This window comes from Propithecus coquereli, unplaced genomic scaffold (genome assembly GCF_000956105.1).
Source record: "Propithecus coquereli isolate 6110/MARCELLA unplaced genomic scaffold, Pcoq_1.0 Scaffold148, whole genome shotgun sequence".
NCBI classification, from domain to species: domain Eukaryota; kingdom Metazoa; phylum Chordata; class Mammalia; order Primates; family Indriidae; genus Propithecus; species Propithecus coquereli.
In genome coordinates this window covers 3,865,395-3,879,646 of record NW_012139191.1, presented here as the reverse complement: position 1 = coordinate 3,879,646, position 14,252 = coordinate 3,865,395, and the positions used below count along the sequence as shown (strand labels likewise).

The 14,252-nt window shown below is 42.8% G+C and overlaps 1 protein-coding gene across 1 annotated transcript in view; it reads left to right on the top strand.

The window, feature by feature from the left end:
- The window catches only part of DSCAM (Down syndrome cell adhesion molecule), an 834,101-nt gene that overhangs the window by 790,782 nt on the left and 29,067 nt on the right, over window positions 1-14,252 (top strand). The window contains exon 27 of the mRNA XM_012640078.1: window positions 8,240-8,270. Within this exon, the coding sequence (XP_012495532.1) occupies window positions 8,240-8,270 (31 nt within the window). The remainder of the gene's footprint in view (window positions 1-8,239; window positions 8,271-14,252) is intronic.

Below are 14,252 nucleotides of genomic sequence, written 5' to 3'. Positions count from 1 at the left end.
AAAGAGGACAGCAAGAATGCAAAGGTATTCAATTCCATACCACTTCCTAACGGCAAGTGTCAGTGTGGCCGTACTGAAATAAATCCATTCAACAAATTGTTGCAGCTTATCTACCAGGGGCCAGGGTTTCCAGTAGTAACATTTGCTTATTATTAACCACTTCTATTCGATCACCGGAGTTTGACTAGGTCCAGGGGAGAAAACATATTTCTAAGACCCTGTTCCAGAGCTGTAGAAGGGGACACTGCAGTGGTCGTGGGCCAAGGGTCACAAGGGCAGATTCGTGTCTCTGTAGCTGTGCAAAGCGCAGTCCTGCAAGGACAGTCAGCGGGGGGGTCAGAACGGGGAATCAAGGAAAGGCCAGGCCTTGCCCCAGAAGGGTCTTTGTCTTTTAGCCCTGCAGGGCCCTGAAATGTTCATTAACGACATGAAATATTTCCAACTCACTCACAGAGGGGAACTGCAGCTTAAAGTAATAGATCCCTATCTATTAAACATCCCGGAGTTCATTAGTAGAATCACCCAATTACAACCTGACCCACATAAGGCAACGACTCTGTGCCTGTGTTAGAAGAAGTTCAAATATATTTACGGATTCTACGGAGAGAATTGCAGCACATGATATTTTAATTGTCCAAAATAAGGACCACATTTCTAGTAATGTGTCAGCATTGCCTGAGCAGCCACCTGTTAAGATCAGACATGTAAATAAGAAAATTCGAATTATAGAAAAGTATTGTAGGGGTCCCTAACGATGTTTTTAGAGTGATTATGTAAGGTCAACCTCATATGATTGACCTCGTTTGATTGCATTGTTTGATTGCTGGAAAGTACCAAAATGTTTACCAGCAGAATGTTTTACTATATAGACAAGCAATCTAGTTGAGTGGATACAATATAATGTTGTTTTATGTAAAAAAATGTTTAAAGAAAGAAAGAAAATGGGACTGAAGCAGTTTAGCCAACCTATATTCTTTCTTCCTGAGTACTCTACTAATTTTAGAGCATAGCGACCTCCTAAACTCTAAATTGCCTGCAAGTGCTACTTTTTTTTTTTAAATCTATAACCTTATCCAGGAGTTTAGAAGCATTTTGCTTTTAATGATGCCCTCGTTTCCACCCAGCTTCTAGATCCTTTCAAGTGCAAGGTTATAGGGCAAGTCACTGCCTGGGCCTGACATTCCAGAAGCCCCAACCTTATAAGAATGTGATTCCCGTATCTAGTAATCAGCTCCAATATTTCTACAAGCCTCCTCCTTTAGTATGAATTTGCTCAAGACGGTGCAAGCTTCTGTCTGCACCAGTCAGTATGGGCAATGCCAGCCCCCAGGTTCCAAGACTTCAAATAAATTAAAGATGAAAATCAATGAGTGATACAAAATTTGATCATGCTCTTATGGTAAAATGCCCTTCTTCTCTTGATCAGAAATGTGTTTGTTATTTCAAACATGCTTTGAAATGGATTAATATTATAAAACTGATAAACTCCAGAAGACCGTTGCAGAGAGCATCTGGGCTTTGGTGCTGGGCGGGCACAGTTTAAGGGGTGAGCAGTGAGGAGTCGTCACAGCTTCTGAGCAGCCATTTAGCTGTTCTGCAAATGAGCCCAACGCTCTCCTCATTTGTAAAACCACAAGGTAAAGCAGGAATCTAAAGCAGGAATATACATCTAGGAGCCCAGTGACACTTACACTTGAGGTAGCCTCCAAGTAAGTAAAGATGTCCCAGCACTGATGGATAGAGTCCCCGCAAATGTGCTGTTCGTTAGTGAAGGAACAGGAAGTGTGCACCCCAGTGGTTTCATTGCCAAGCTAACAAATGCCCAAACTGTGGTTAAGATGGCATTAGAAGCCTGTCCCTTGGCACTCCTTAGTTCCTTCCCTTTTTCCTTCCTTCCTTTTTTCTTCCTTCCTTCCTTCCTTCCTTTCTCTCTCTCTCTCTCTTTCTTTCCGCCTTAGTTTTTTAATTCTTTTAAAAATCCAAACTTGTAATGGTAAAGCTAAGTAGAAAAAAGTTTCTGTATCTGAGAGCGGGGAGAAAAGAACACTGGGTTGGGCCAGGGATGGGCAGTGGGCAGTCCAGGGGGGACAGTACTAGTGTCAGCCTGGCCCTGGAGCTCTGCCTTGCCTGGGTGTTCTATTCTGTGTTTGTACTTGCAGTCTTCTCAGATTACCAGTATATATGGCTTGCTTTCTTTTTGAATACACACAATGCCAGGGTTTCAAATTGGCTTTCATTTCAGCCTTCTGATGATCGGAAGCGCTATTTGGGATCTTGTAAAAACTAAAATGCAGGTTTACAGCCCTTACGAAAATAGCTATTTTATGAGACCCATTTCAATTGCACAGAAAAGCAGAGACTGTGTGGGGAGCCTGCAAATAAAAGCTTCTGATGGAGGGTAAATCAAGGTCAAATCTGCCACCCCCAAAATGTATTTTCGTGGGTGTGTGCAAGTGACTGCCCAATAGAGGTATCAACCTAAGCTTATTCCACTTATTTAACTAGAACTTCAGACATGAAAACATAGTTATGTGGCCCTAAGTAAGATTCTTCTTTTTTAAAGAAACATTTGGGTGTATAAAATACAAGGCAATTCAGACTCTCAAACCTTACACAGCTGCAGGGCACGGGGACTTGGTGTGTCACCATGTGGCATGTGCTGCCTCATTGACGTACACCTTCATGCTATGTGCAAACCCAAGATAAAAGCAAAAACAACGTGGGAACTGGGCAAGACCTAGCTGTCGTCCTCCTAATCCATCTGGAGGTGGTCTTGCCCAAGAATTGATTGAACCATGTATTCGTCTACAGAGTGCCAACGTTTTCCTCTGTTTTTGCTCCTCTTCCTTTTCTATACACTATCTTGTTTCTGTCTCTCAAAAGCTGTGCAGAAAGGTCGAGTATGAACTTGGCATTATGATGCCACATTTTGCTGACATCAAAAGTGAAGAATGGAAAGGCTTCAGAAAAGTAACTAGAGAGCTCTTCTAAAATCACATGAGTTGAGACAGAGCTAGAGGGGGAGCCTGGATCACTGTCCTCTTTCCAGGAAACTTCTGTAGATGTTGGAACATGCAAGTAAGAAATAGGCTGTCCCATCAATATGAACTAAGCTTTAAAAGGTTTGTCACTTAAACATGGAATAAGATGCATTAACATTTTATCAATAGCTACTTTATAATTTTATGTTTGTCCATCACAATACGTGGTTTATTCATTTTTATCTCAACATTCACTACCCCTCAGCCTTCCCCAATATATATTAATATATATACTCCTTCTAGTTTGCATATATTCAACCTACTGTCCTTCCTAATTCTTTTCCCCACTGAATACTTTGAAGAGTATTCTATGCTCAGCTACATTACCTCTCTTCCATGCCCGAATGCTGTCTTTCCACCCTTCTGCTCAAATGAAACTGCTGTCCTAAAGACAGCTGATTAGTTACCTTCTGATCATCAAATTCTCCTTTCAGCCACCACTTTTAGCCCTCTTTGTGCATTCAGAGTGTTAGCAAATGTTGTCTTTTGAAACTGCATCCTTCCACATGTCAATATCGCTGGACCATCCTGGTGGTATTTCTTCTTCATTTCCCTACCCAGCAGATTAAAGGAGGAACACAGAGCCAAGGTGGATACGTAGGAGTAGCAAGGGGCTTCAGGAAAGAAGTCACAAAGTCTAAATCTCATATCCATCTGAAATTTGTGAAAAAAAGCGACAGGCAACACAAAGGGCTATTAGCTGTATCTGGGCAAGAAGAGCAAGGCTTTGGACGTTGTTCTCATGTTAACATATGACAGGTAGAAAGGAGAGCAGCTCCACATCTGCTTTGCTTGATGTGCACCAGGAGAAGTGCTTTTGGAACCAGAAAATGTGGACCAAGAATTTTAGAAAGGAAGGAGGGGAGGAGGGGAGGGAGAAGAGAAAGGAAGAAAAGAATAAAGAAAGAAATGGGGAGAGGAGTAAAACTCAGGATGTTTGAGAAAATAATAAGAGCCCTGATAGTTTAAATTGATTTGTGCTTTCAAAACCTACTAAGTACTAGCCATATGAAGGGCGTGGAGATGCTGCTTTTTGCAAATGATGTTGGCAAAGAACTATCACACAGTTTCCAAAGGGTAAGTAGTGCAATGTAGACACCAGTAAATGCTGCTTCACGGAAGGGAAAGATTTCCCCCCACACACACCACTGGAAGGATCAGAAAAGTGCTGTGGGACTCCAGTCCCAAGAAGCCCAAGGATAACATCTTAGGGTTCTGAATAAAATTTTTCCAGACACAATTCCAGGACTTTTGGGAATAACCATTGAACAGTCAAAGGCAAATTAGAGATATTAGAAAATGGTTATACAGATGGTCCCAGACTTACAGTGATTCAACTTAAGATTTTTCAACTTTACTATGGTGCAAAAGTGATAGGCATTCAATAGAAACCATACTCCAAATTCTGATTCCCGCCCCCCCAGGCTACTGATATGTGATACGATAGATAAGCTTACATGAGACATTCAACACTTGATTGTGAAATAGGCTTTGTGTTATAATAATTTTGCCAAACTGTATGCTAACGTGAGTGTTCTGAGCACACTTAGAATAGGTTAAGCTAAGCTGTGATGTTCAGGAGGTTAGGTGTATTAAATGCATTTTCAACTTGTGATATTTTCAACTTTCGTTGGGTTTATTGGGATGTAACCCCATTGTGAACAGAGCATCTCTACTCTGTAGCCAGTCCCAAAACAATAGATACTGCACATTATAGACTGAAACTAATTAGTTAAGGTTACAGAAAGGATGGTTTGCAAGCAATCAGGAAATGGTAGGGCCCTCCACAGGCTTGGAGGAGCCTTATGCATTTTGACAGGGCTGATGGATGAGGGAGCTCCAAGCTATAGCTGAAAACGCTGGCGGGTCCATCGGATCTCAGAGGTGACACATATCCAGGTGGGAAAACTAATGAATCAGAGGAAAGAATCCAAATTTTAAGAGATTTTTTGAAAGTCTGGAACCAGGAAGATAAAATTTAATGGGAGCAGTTATGAAGTCTTCTATATAAGCTGTAAAACTTCATTTGCAACACATACAATGAGCACTGAGCTCTCGCTGGTGTGCTAGGAGAATATCAAAAGTTACCAGCGTCTGTGCCCAGACCCACTTAATAAAGAAATAAGAAATCACATGTTTCTTATAGAAGAGAAGTCCAAATAGGGAATTACCTGGAAATTATGCCACATGAGGAGAATTTAACCTGGAAAAGAGAAAGCTGAGGCCAAGCAAGGGAATGGCAGCTACATGGAAATATCCGCATAGCTTGCCCATGGCTCCAGGAAGTGCCATCATCGTATACAGGTGGAAATTACATCAAGGGATTGTGACACAAGAGAAGGGAGATGTTTCTCACAATTCAATGTGTCCTGAGGAAATCTTTGTGTGGCTTGTCTGTATACCAGGGGCTGGGCTGTGCCTGGAGATGAGAACCAAGGGCCCTGAAAATGGGCAGTGGCAGCATGAGCTGGAAAGGCAGTGCCAGCTGCAGTGCAGCGGCCAGGGGGGCGCACAGAGTATGTGTGTCTGCATGCGTGGTGGGGTCAACCGAGGCCCTTGCAGGAGCAAGATCGTGGGGGTCTCTGCAGAAAGTGGCAAGTGCAGGAAACTCAGAGAGAGGCTTGGAGGTCACACGTGAGGGACAAGAGGCCAGCAGACAGCTAGGACCAGCATGGAAGGCCGTGCTCTGTGCTGGAGAGTGCTGTTGCAGCCAGGTCCCTTTGAAAGTTTCCAGGTACAGGTGTGACTCAGTAGGATGGTTTCAGAGCTGTCACTCTTCCTGCAGTGTGGGTGTCACTCAGAGAGCTGAAAGGCTGGAGCTGGGCAGACCAGGGAGGAGGATGTTGACTAGTATATGAAATTTGGACTGAGGGAGATTCCGTGGGGGCGTGTTGAGGTGAGAGCCCCGCATGCTTGGAAGGCCGGTCAGTGCTGGGAGTGAGAGGAAGGGCACTTGATGTGCGCCAACAGCGTCGACCCCCTCTTTGAAGTGGCCGATGGCTCGAGCTCTGGATCCGTGCAGACAGAGCACATTTTCATGTCTGTCTAAGACTCCATGGAAGGGATTCCAACATTCACTAGGGGGCTGATTTGAAAAGTCTTTATTGCACTTAAAATTCTGTGGTTCCAGGACTTCAAAAAATTTTTCTAAATCTATCCCAGATTCTCTTCTCACCCCTGAACAAAAGTGTGTCCCAGGTGAGAGCTGGCCATCCCCTCTTTGCGCTCTCCCGATGTGAGCATGACTAACGCCAGGCCTCTTCTCAGCCCTGGGATCACTCCCAAACATGATTCCAAATGTGCCTCTGAACAGATCACCTAACGTCCTCCGACTTTGAAACCAGACACCTCAGCTCTCCCCAAATGCTGTTTCCATGTCTTTCTAGACCGCTATTCCTGTCACTTGTGCCACCGGACACCCAGCCTTGCACATCCCAGGTCTTGCCCATTTCCTGGACTCCCTGCAGCTCCTGTCCCCAAGCCCTCCACACCCGGTAGGGCTCTGATTCTTGCAGAAGTGGCAGAAAGTGACAAGTACAGGGAGGGGTTGTCTGGAATGGCTCTGGGCCAAGCCCAAGGATGAGCCTGACCTCCAGGAAGACGCCTGCTAGGGATGGCCGGGGGAATTTGCCGTCAGAGCTCGTCAGTGCCGTGGGCAGCTTCGTGCTGCGGTGCAACTCTGCAGTTCCCCAGGTGGTGGATAGGAGCAGACCACAGGAGAGAGAACTGATGGCTGACCAAGAACAGAAAAGGGAGGAATTGTGCTGGGCACAGTAAGGAAAGCAGTCAATTCCAAAGAGAGTTGAGTCTGAGAAACCCTCAATGTGTGAAGTGATGCAAGATGTTTAATCCTCAGAACTTTTCTCTTCTTTTTTGGACTATTGCACTAGCCCTGCTTGGTTGTTACATGGAGCTAATTAATCCCAAGCTTCTAGCATTCAATATAGACAGATTTGCTTGGTAAGTGTTAAATCATTCAAGGAGAGAGGAAATGCATTATATTTACTTTGTCTTTCCGGATAAATATAAAGACATGAACTGAGAAATCAAGTGCTGTTTTGCTTTCTTTGCTTTGCCATGTGGGTGGGGTAGACAGGACCTGTTCCATTTTCCAGACTGAACCCATCTGTGCACAAAACCAGGCCCAGTTCTGAGGTTACCAATGGGAACTGGCGTAGCCGACGACGTGAGTAACTGAGCTCAGGTTCAAGGGGACCAGCCTCCAGGTGGTCTTTCTGGGACCACCCACATTGTGCGGCAACAGCATGTGCCCCCTGACCTGCTTTTAAATGTCAGCCCCAAAAGGAATGAGATGGAAATGCTCCAACATATTTCTTCACTACAGAGCCAGTCATACAGTCAGCCGAGTCCATTTCCAGAAAGTTCTATGCACTGAACTGCATACTTAGCATCAAGACTTTTTAAAGAGCAATGAAAGCAAAACAGAAAGAAGGCTTTTGTGTTCTAGGAAAGAAAACATTCATTTTGCTAGGACAAAATGTGTAAAAATAATAAATTATATTTTAAGATTAAATGAGAATTATAAAACAGTGCCACCAGAAAAGTAGATGTTTTTTTCTACAACTTTTTTAGGCAGGATTTCTTCTGTCAGGAGTGGTAGTCAGGTCTTGGCAAACAATGTCCTCAGAGAAAAAAAATACAGTTTTTATTTGTGAATTTGTAATAAACTTCTAAGTTTCCAGAAACAGTGATATGTCATTTATTATACAATTATTTGATCAACTGAAGGGACTCAGAGCTCTATAATAATGCAATTTGTAAGTGATTTACAGTGTCGTAAGCTTTTTAATTCTGATACTTTGATAATAAAAAGAGTGGGTTGTACAATATAAATGACTTACTTTCAAAATGTTAATTTTCTCACTGCTGAAAATAAAATTGGGTTTTCTAGAAGTGACTAATAAATCACTTGTAATAAAACCTTTAATAGATGTCTGAGAATTTTATGGCCACAGAATAGTTGTGATATCTTTTTGTAATTTAAAAAAAGATATAAAAAAGTTCCATGTGGAAGAAAAAAGGAATCCATAAAACTGTAGTTTATTAGTAGTGATCTGGGTGTATGATTACTTTTTAAAATGGCTATTGTCATCTGACTGTAGAATATTTGCCATAAATGCCTAAGTGAATGTCAATGAGTTATTTATCATGTACTAATATTAACTTTCTTTCCCTAGATGCAAAGAGTTTAGCTGAAATGCTCATGAGGTAAGAACAAGATCTAACACCCCAGATATCATGTTTAAAAGAATAGTTTTGAACTCGCCTTGATGATTTCTTGATTTTTAAAGATGACAGTCTGAAATTGACTACACATTTTCTCTTTAACATACAATTTCCATTTACATTCCAAAATATCCATGTAATGCCTCGTTATAGATGGAGATACTGAATGATATATTTTGAGATGTGCAATAAGTAGTTGTCTTCTTGGGTAAACTCAACCAGTGGAATGTTTCCCATGAAACTGGGAAGAAAGAGACTCATTATAAGTAAGCAGGTTTCGTTTTGTTTCCACCCAAATATACTCCTTGTGAGGTCATGCCTTCCGTCTAACGGTTAGCCAAGTTAAAGGAAAACCACAACAGGAAACGGGCTGTGCTCTTGGAAGGCAATGTGCTGACCCCAGGGAACCTCCACTCCTGTCACCATTGCCTACTCACTGCCGGGTCCACAAGGCACAGCCTGCGTGTTCCACTGCCAGGAGTGCCCAGCATGGTTCTTCTTGTGGGGGTGGGTGGATAGCGGCTATTGAATGAGTAAGAGAAGCTTCACAACCTGGAAGACAACAGGGCACCCTTCACAGCTTCACTTTTGCACGTCCACAGGGTTTGTGAGAGGCAAAGACATGACAAGGAGAGAGTGCATTCCTCCCGTGTCCCTGAACCCTATTTTCCACTCACCCCCTTCTCCAAACACTTGGTTTCTTCATGCTGTCCAACCTCCTTACTGCATAAAAACCAGAACACTCTAATATTACACATTTACACTCATGGATTAATAGATCGGCATGTTACCTCACCCGGATATTTGTATTTTAAGGCTTTCATAGTGTAATGATTAAATGAAAAGTGAACAAGGAAATAAGTAAGGAAAATGTCAGGGACCCTGATGGTGAACTTGATGTTGCCATTTTAGGATGATTTGTGTGGGAGAGGAAGAGGATGGGTCCCTTCCCACGCCCATCCCCATCACAGTGTGCTGTTCCTTCCTCCCCCAGCTATACATATAAAATTAGTACTGTTTTGTTATTCACAAAGAGCCCATGTCCCGTATCACCAACATGTTTGAAGATCAAAGGCAGAATCAAATACCATTGGCACAAGGATTGCATCCCCACAGACATCTTTGTTTGGCCATCTTGTATTTTAAAACACTGTGAATCATAGGTAAAACAATGATACGGAGGGATCAAGGATAACTCTGAAAGACATTTGGTGAGAGTAACTAGATGCACGTTGGTGCCATCTACAAAGATTAGGAAGATAGAGGCTGGGTATGGACTTGTTCTTTTGGAGGGCTGGGTTGCAGGGAGGTGTTGATGAGAATGAAAAGACCTATTTGGGTCATGTTGCATTTGGGATTCTTTTTAAGCATCCAGAGGAGGTGTCAAATAGACAAGTGGTGGCAGGAATCTTGAGCTCAGAGCAGAGGCAAAGAGGTTCAGACAGCCTGTACAATCCTCCTTCATGGTGGGTATCTAACCACGCTAGACCAAATTTACGAGATTACAAAAATCTGTATGCAACGCCTGGAGTCCAGGCTCTGGTGGAAGTCTGTACTCATTTGCTGAGCAAGCGTGAGGACATTTATAGATCACGTGGAGCACATCCAGACACAGGTGCACTTGCATTGAGCGGATCTGATAAAACATCTGGAAAACAGATAAAGAAGCCAGAATCACTGGGCTTGTAATGACTAATCTCCCAAATAAAATAAATTTGCCAATGTAGACTTTAAAAATAGAAAAAAGTTGATGACTTTTAAAATGAGGCAATTTCACATAAAATTTGGCTTTCAGATGTCTCTCGGAAAGGTCCTGGCCACACTGGGCACAGGCCAGGTAAGGAAGGTGCTGGAGGTGTTCACAGTGCCCTTCAGACTGGGGTGACTTACACTCACCACGGCAGCCCTTGCCCCTAGGCCACCTCCACCCCACTTCACCAGTCTGCACCCCCAGTAGGGCTCCTGCAGCCCCCCAGAGAGCTTCTGGGCCCCACGCTTTTCCTCCCCATTCCCTCCCTGTCCCCAGCTCCCTGCCACCTCTCCTGCCCCTCCTCCGTCCACTCCCAAACCACCACGCCTTCGCCGAAAGGCCGCGAGGCTGGGTGCTGTTTTCTGACATGTTCAGCATTTCCTCTGTTAGGATGACTTGCTTTCCACTTCCCCTGATATCCCAGAATGCGTCCCTACTCCTCGTTAGCCCCTGAGCAAGACATTAGAAAGCATTCTCTATTAATAGGGCAATCACTGTCCTCGAAGACTACCTGTTGATAGGAGCAGGAATCAATTGTGGTCTTCAAGGTTGACAGTTGTCAGCATGAAATTAAGAACAGTAAAACCAGTAATCACTACCACTTACACTAGTTAATGCGATTTTCCCTTAAAAGAGTGAAAGTGATTGAGAAGGAAGAGAATTTCCATGCTCCTGGAATAGCTGGGTTTGTATGGGATTAATTTAGAAGTAAAAGCAAAGCTTTTACTCATGAAACTTTGGTTCAGTCTAAGTCTGGCAGGTGAATGGGTCAAGCAACCAAAGACCTTGTCAGCCATCTTGTCAATTTAGGATCAACCCTATTTCCAGTGTGGTGCAGGAGGTCCAGGTGAGTCATCTCCATTGGCACAGAGGGTACTGAATTGCTGTCCCTGTCTTTGCTGCTGTTTTCTCTGGAAGCCTGAGTAGTTGGCAGCCTGGTGCTGTGAGGAGAACGTGGAACCCACAGCCTATGTTCTAAGCCTCCTGTGGCCTCCGGCTGGTTTTCTGATCTTAGGCAAGTCATTTTGCCACTTTGTGTGGCAAAATGCTTTCCTCATCTAAAATACAAGAAAATCAAAATTGTTCCTAGCTTTATCATTCTGTGATCTAAGTGGACGAAACATTTATTTTCCAGCCATGTTCCACCAAGAAGTATCAGCGTATTTCAGAAGGATTAGCTGTCCCAGGCCAGGAAGTCACATGGGACTGCAGGACACAGACAGCATGGACCCTTAAGGGACCCTGTGCATGGTGTCACCTCTCATTGCTGTGCTTCCTGCTTCCTGATATCTGCCCATTTCACCCCAGAGAAGAGAGACTGCATCCACCACATCCACATAGAAGGATTGTCCTTTTATATGTTTAGGCAAGATTATTATTTTTTTTAAAAAACATGCCAGCCTTCTAAGAGGTGAGACTGGCTTGCTCTAAAAAACTAACCAATACGTGTTTAAGCTCAGAGGATTAGTGTTAGTGAGAGAGCTGGTTTTAAGCTGAGGAAGATTCAATCTGAGAGGTTAAGTTACTTTAGCTTTTTTAATGTCCATGTCTTTATACACATAATAAAAAAACACTCACTCAAGTGTTAGAATGAGCTATGTTCCTAACAATCTGACTGTTACTCTACACTTAAGGAATGCTCTGTATCGTATTTGGGGAAAGAGAGGCTGTACAGACATCTTTATTAGTTTTCTCCCCCACCCCCAACCTTAAGGAAATATCGAGGTTTTGCAGAGTTGTAGTGACTGCAGGTGATTAACTGGCTGAGCTGGGAAATACTCCCCCTTGTAAACAGCCCTCCCCCTCCCCCACTCATTTTAATCCAACAACCAGGTAACAAATGGGTGGCCCAAGATTACATTTTAATAGTAACTAGTATATTTAGCATGATCCCATGCCATACAAAAAATGCAGTTTTGCTTCCACGGTGAAAACATTCAGACTCTTTTTCTGGGTCACAAATGAGATTTCTTCAAACAAAATTTTTTGAAGGTTTTCTGCTGTTCTAATGACCAATTGTTATATTTTTTGAGGGGCATCCTTTATATAACAATAGATTATCAAATATGACCGCAAATATTAACATAATGAAACAAGTTAGTTGGGACCTATTAACCTTTTTAGAATGAGAAGGATACTATCATTGCCCCAAAGCAAAGCCTTTAGGGACATGTCACTCAGCTCACATTGTACCCCCAAAATAACATGATTTATTTAACAAATATTTATTGAGCACCAGCCATGGCCAAATACTGTCCTAAGTTCTAGGAACATACGAGGACGAGAACAGATGAAGGTAGCCCCTGCAGCGTGTATATTCCAGTGAGAGACACAGATAATGAATAAGACAAATCAATTAAATATATTTAATTGATTCAATATATGCTTGGGAGTAATGAGTGCTGAGGAGAAAAAATTTAGCAGCGAATGGGGAGAAGCCCAACCTAGCTCCGTTGAAAGGATGGCGTCTGAGTTGAGCCCTGCAGGAAGGGCGGGAACCGGCCACATGGGTCTGGGTAGTAGTGAGGTGGCGGGGGTGTTCTAAGCAAAGAGAACAAGTGCAAAGGGCGGGAAGAGCAATGAGCTCCTGAATCTGAAGATCTCTTGGGCCATTTTCCTGCAGTCTTTCAAGGAGAAGGAGGAATTTACCTCCAGCTTTGATTGTCCTGGTTCTTGAAGTTTAATCATATTCTAAGTCCTGGTACCAGTCACCGTAGTTCACTGCCTTTGTTTAGCTGGCCTCCTGCGCCAGTCTGATAGCAGACCCCTCGTTGTTGTTTAAGTATGGCCTGCGCTTGGTGTTCATCGCCATTTAATAGAGCAGCCGCTGACTGCCTTCATCACTATTCATGATGAGCAGAAGGAACTAGCTCACACTTCTATTTTTGGTGCAAGGACAAGCTCAAGTCCCCGGTGAAGTTTCTAAACAGCTCTCGCAGATATTCACAGAGGAGTCGTTCCCCATATGCTTGTGTGGAAATGTAGCTTGTCTAAGCATGACATGAATGCAGCCCCCCAAACACCCAAGATGCTCTTCCTTTCATACAAGTATTTTAACTTTTGCATTCTTCTCTCTCTCTTTTTTTAACCACAAACAAAATAAGTTAGTTAAGTAAGTAATTTGAAAGAGTATAGAGACCATGTGAAAAAAATCAGGCCAAAACGTTTGAATCTGGGCTCTGCGTAATTAGCATGATCCAGGTACATAACCCAGTTACGCGTCGCAGGACGAGAAATCTGGTTCAAGGTCAACTCCTAAGCAGGATGCGTTGGTTATATTCAGATGAAGAGTATACACATCAGGCAAACATCTAGGGAGGCATCTGAGTGAACTTGGCCTTAGAATGATTAAGGTTCAAGAGTGGACAAGTCCCCATTGACAAGGAAGGATCTGTAGAGACAGAGCCCCGGGACTCCGTGCGAATTGCTTGGCTGGAAGGGAAAGTATCTGAGATGCAGTGTGGATACCTCCTTTCTTGTTCTCTATTAGAAGTAACTAACACAGAGATAAACCATCATTGAGTGAACTAGGCTCCAGAAATCTTTCCCAAAACAGATTTTGACAATTGTTGAGCTGGATTTATAGACGCCATAGTTGATCTCATTGACTGAAGTATCCAATTGACTACTGCTTCTTAGAGGATGTTTCTGGAAACATTATTTTAACATCCAGTAAATCCTTATAATTCTGTAAAGACTGAACAAGCATCCTTCTAAAGTGGATTGCTAATTAAGGCCTTTATTGACTTTTTTTAGATTTTTGTGCAATGTGGATCTTTTTTTTTTTACCACGGGCTGTAACTAGATATGATTATACCAAGCAGTTTTACTACCTATTTTCATTTACATTTAGACAACAGCTCATTCTAAGAGTAATTTTCTGGTACACAAATTTCGAGATAAAATTATTATAGTCATTGCTTTTTTTTCTATTCTTAAATGCCCTATCAGGAAAACTAAACTAATGTCAGGGAAGCTAACAAGGTTTGTGGCTTGTCACTAAAACACAAATAAAATGGCACCAGATATAAATACGAATCCATTAGGAAAACCCCATCCAGCGAAAGAGCTGTGCACCTGCTACTCACTCTCACCGCAGTATCTCACACCTGACAATGAAAATGTTGTTGGTTTTAAAATCGCTTTTCATTTGTTTCATCTAGATTTTACACAAGAAATAGGAAATTTATGAAGGTGCTATTGATATGGAATCA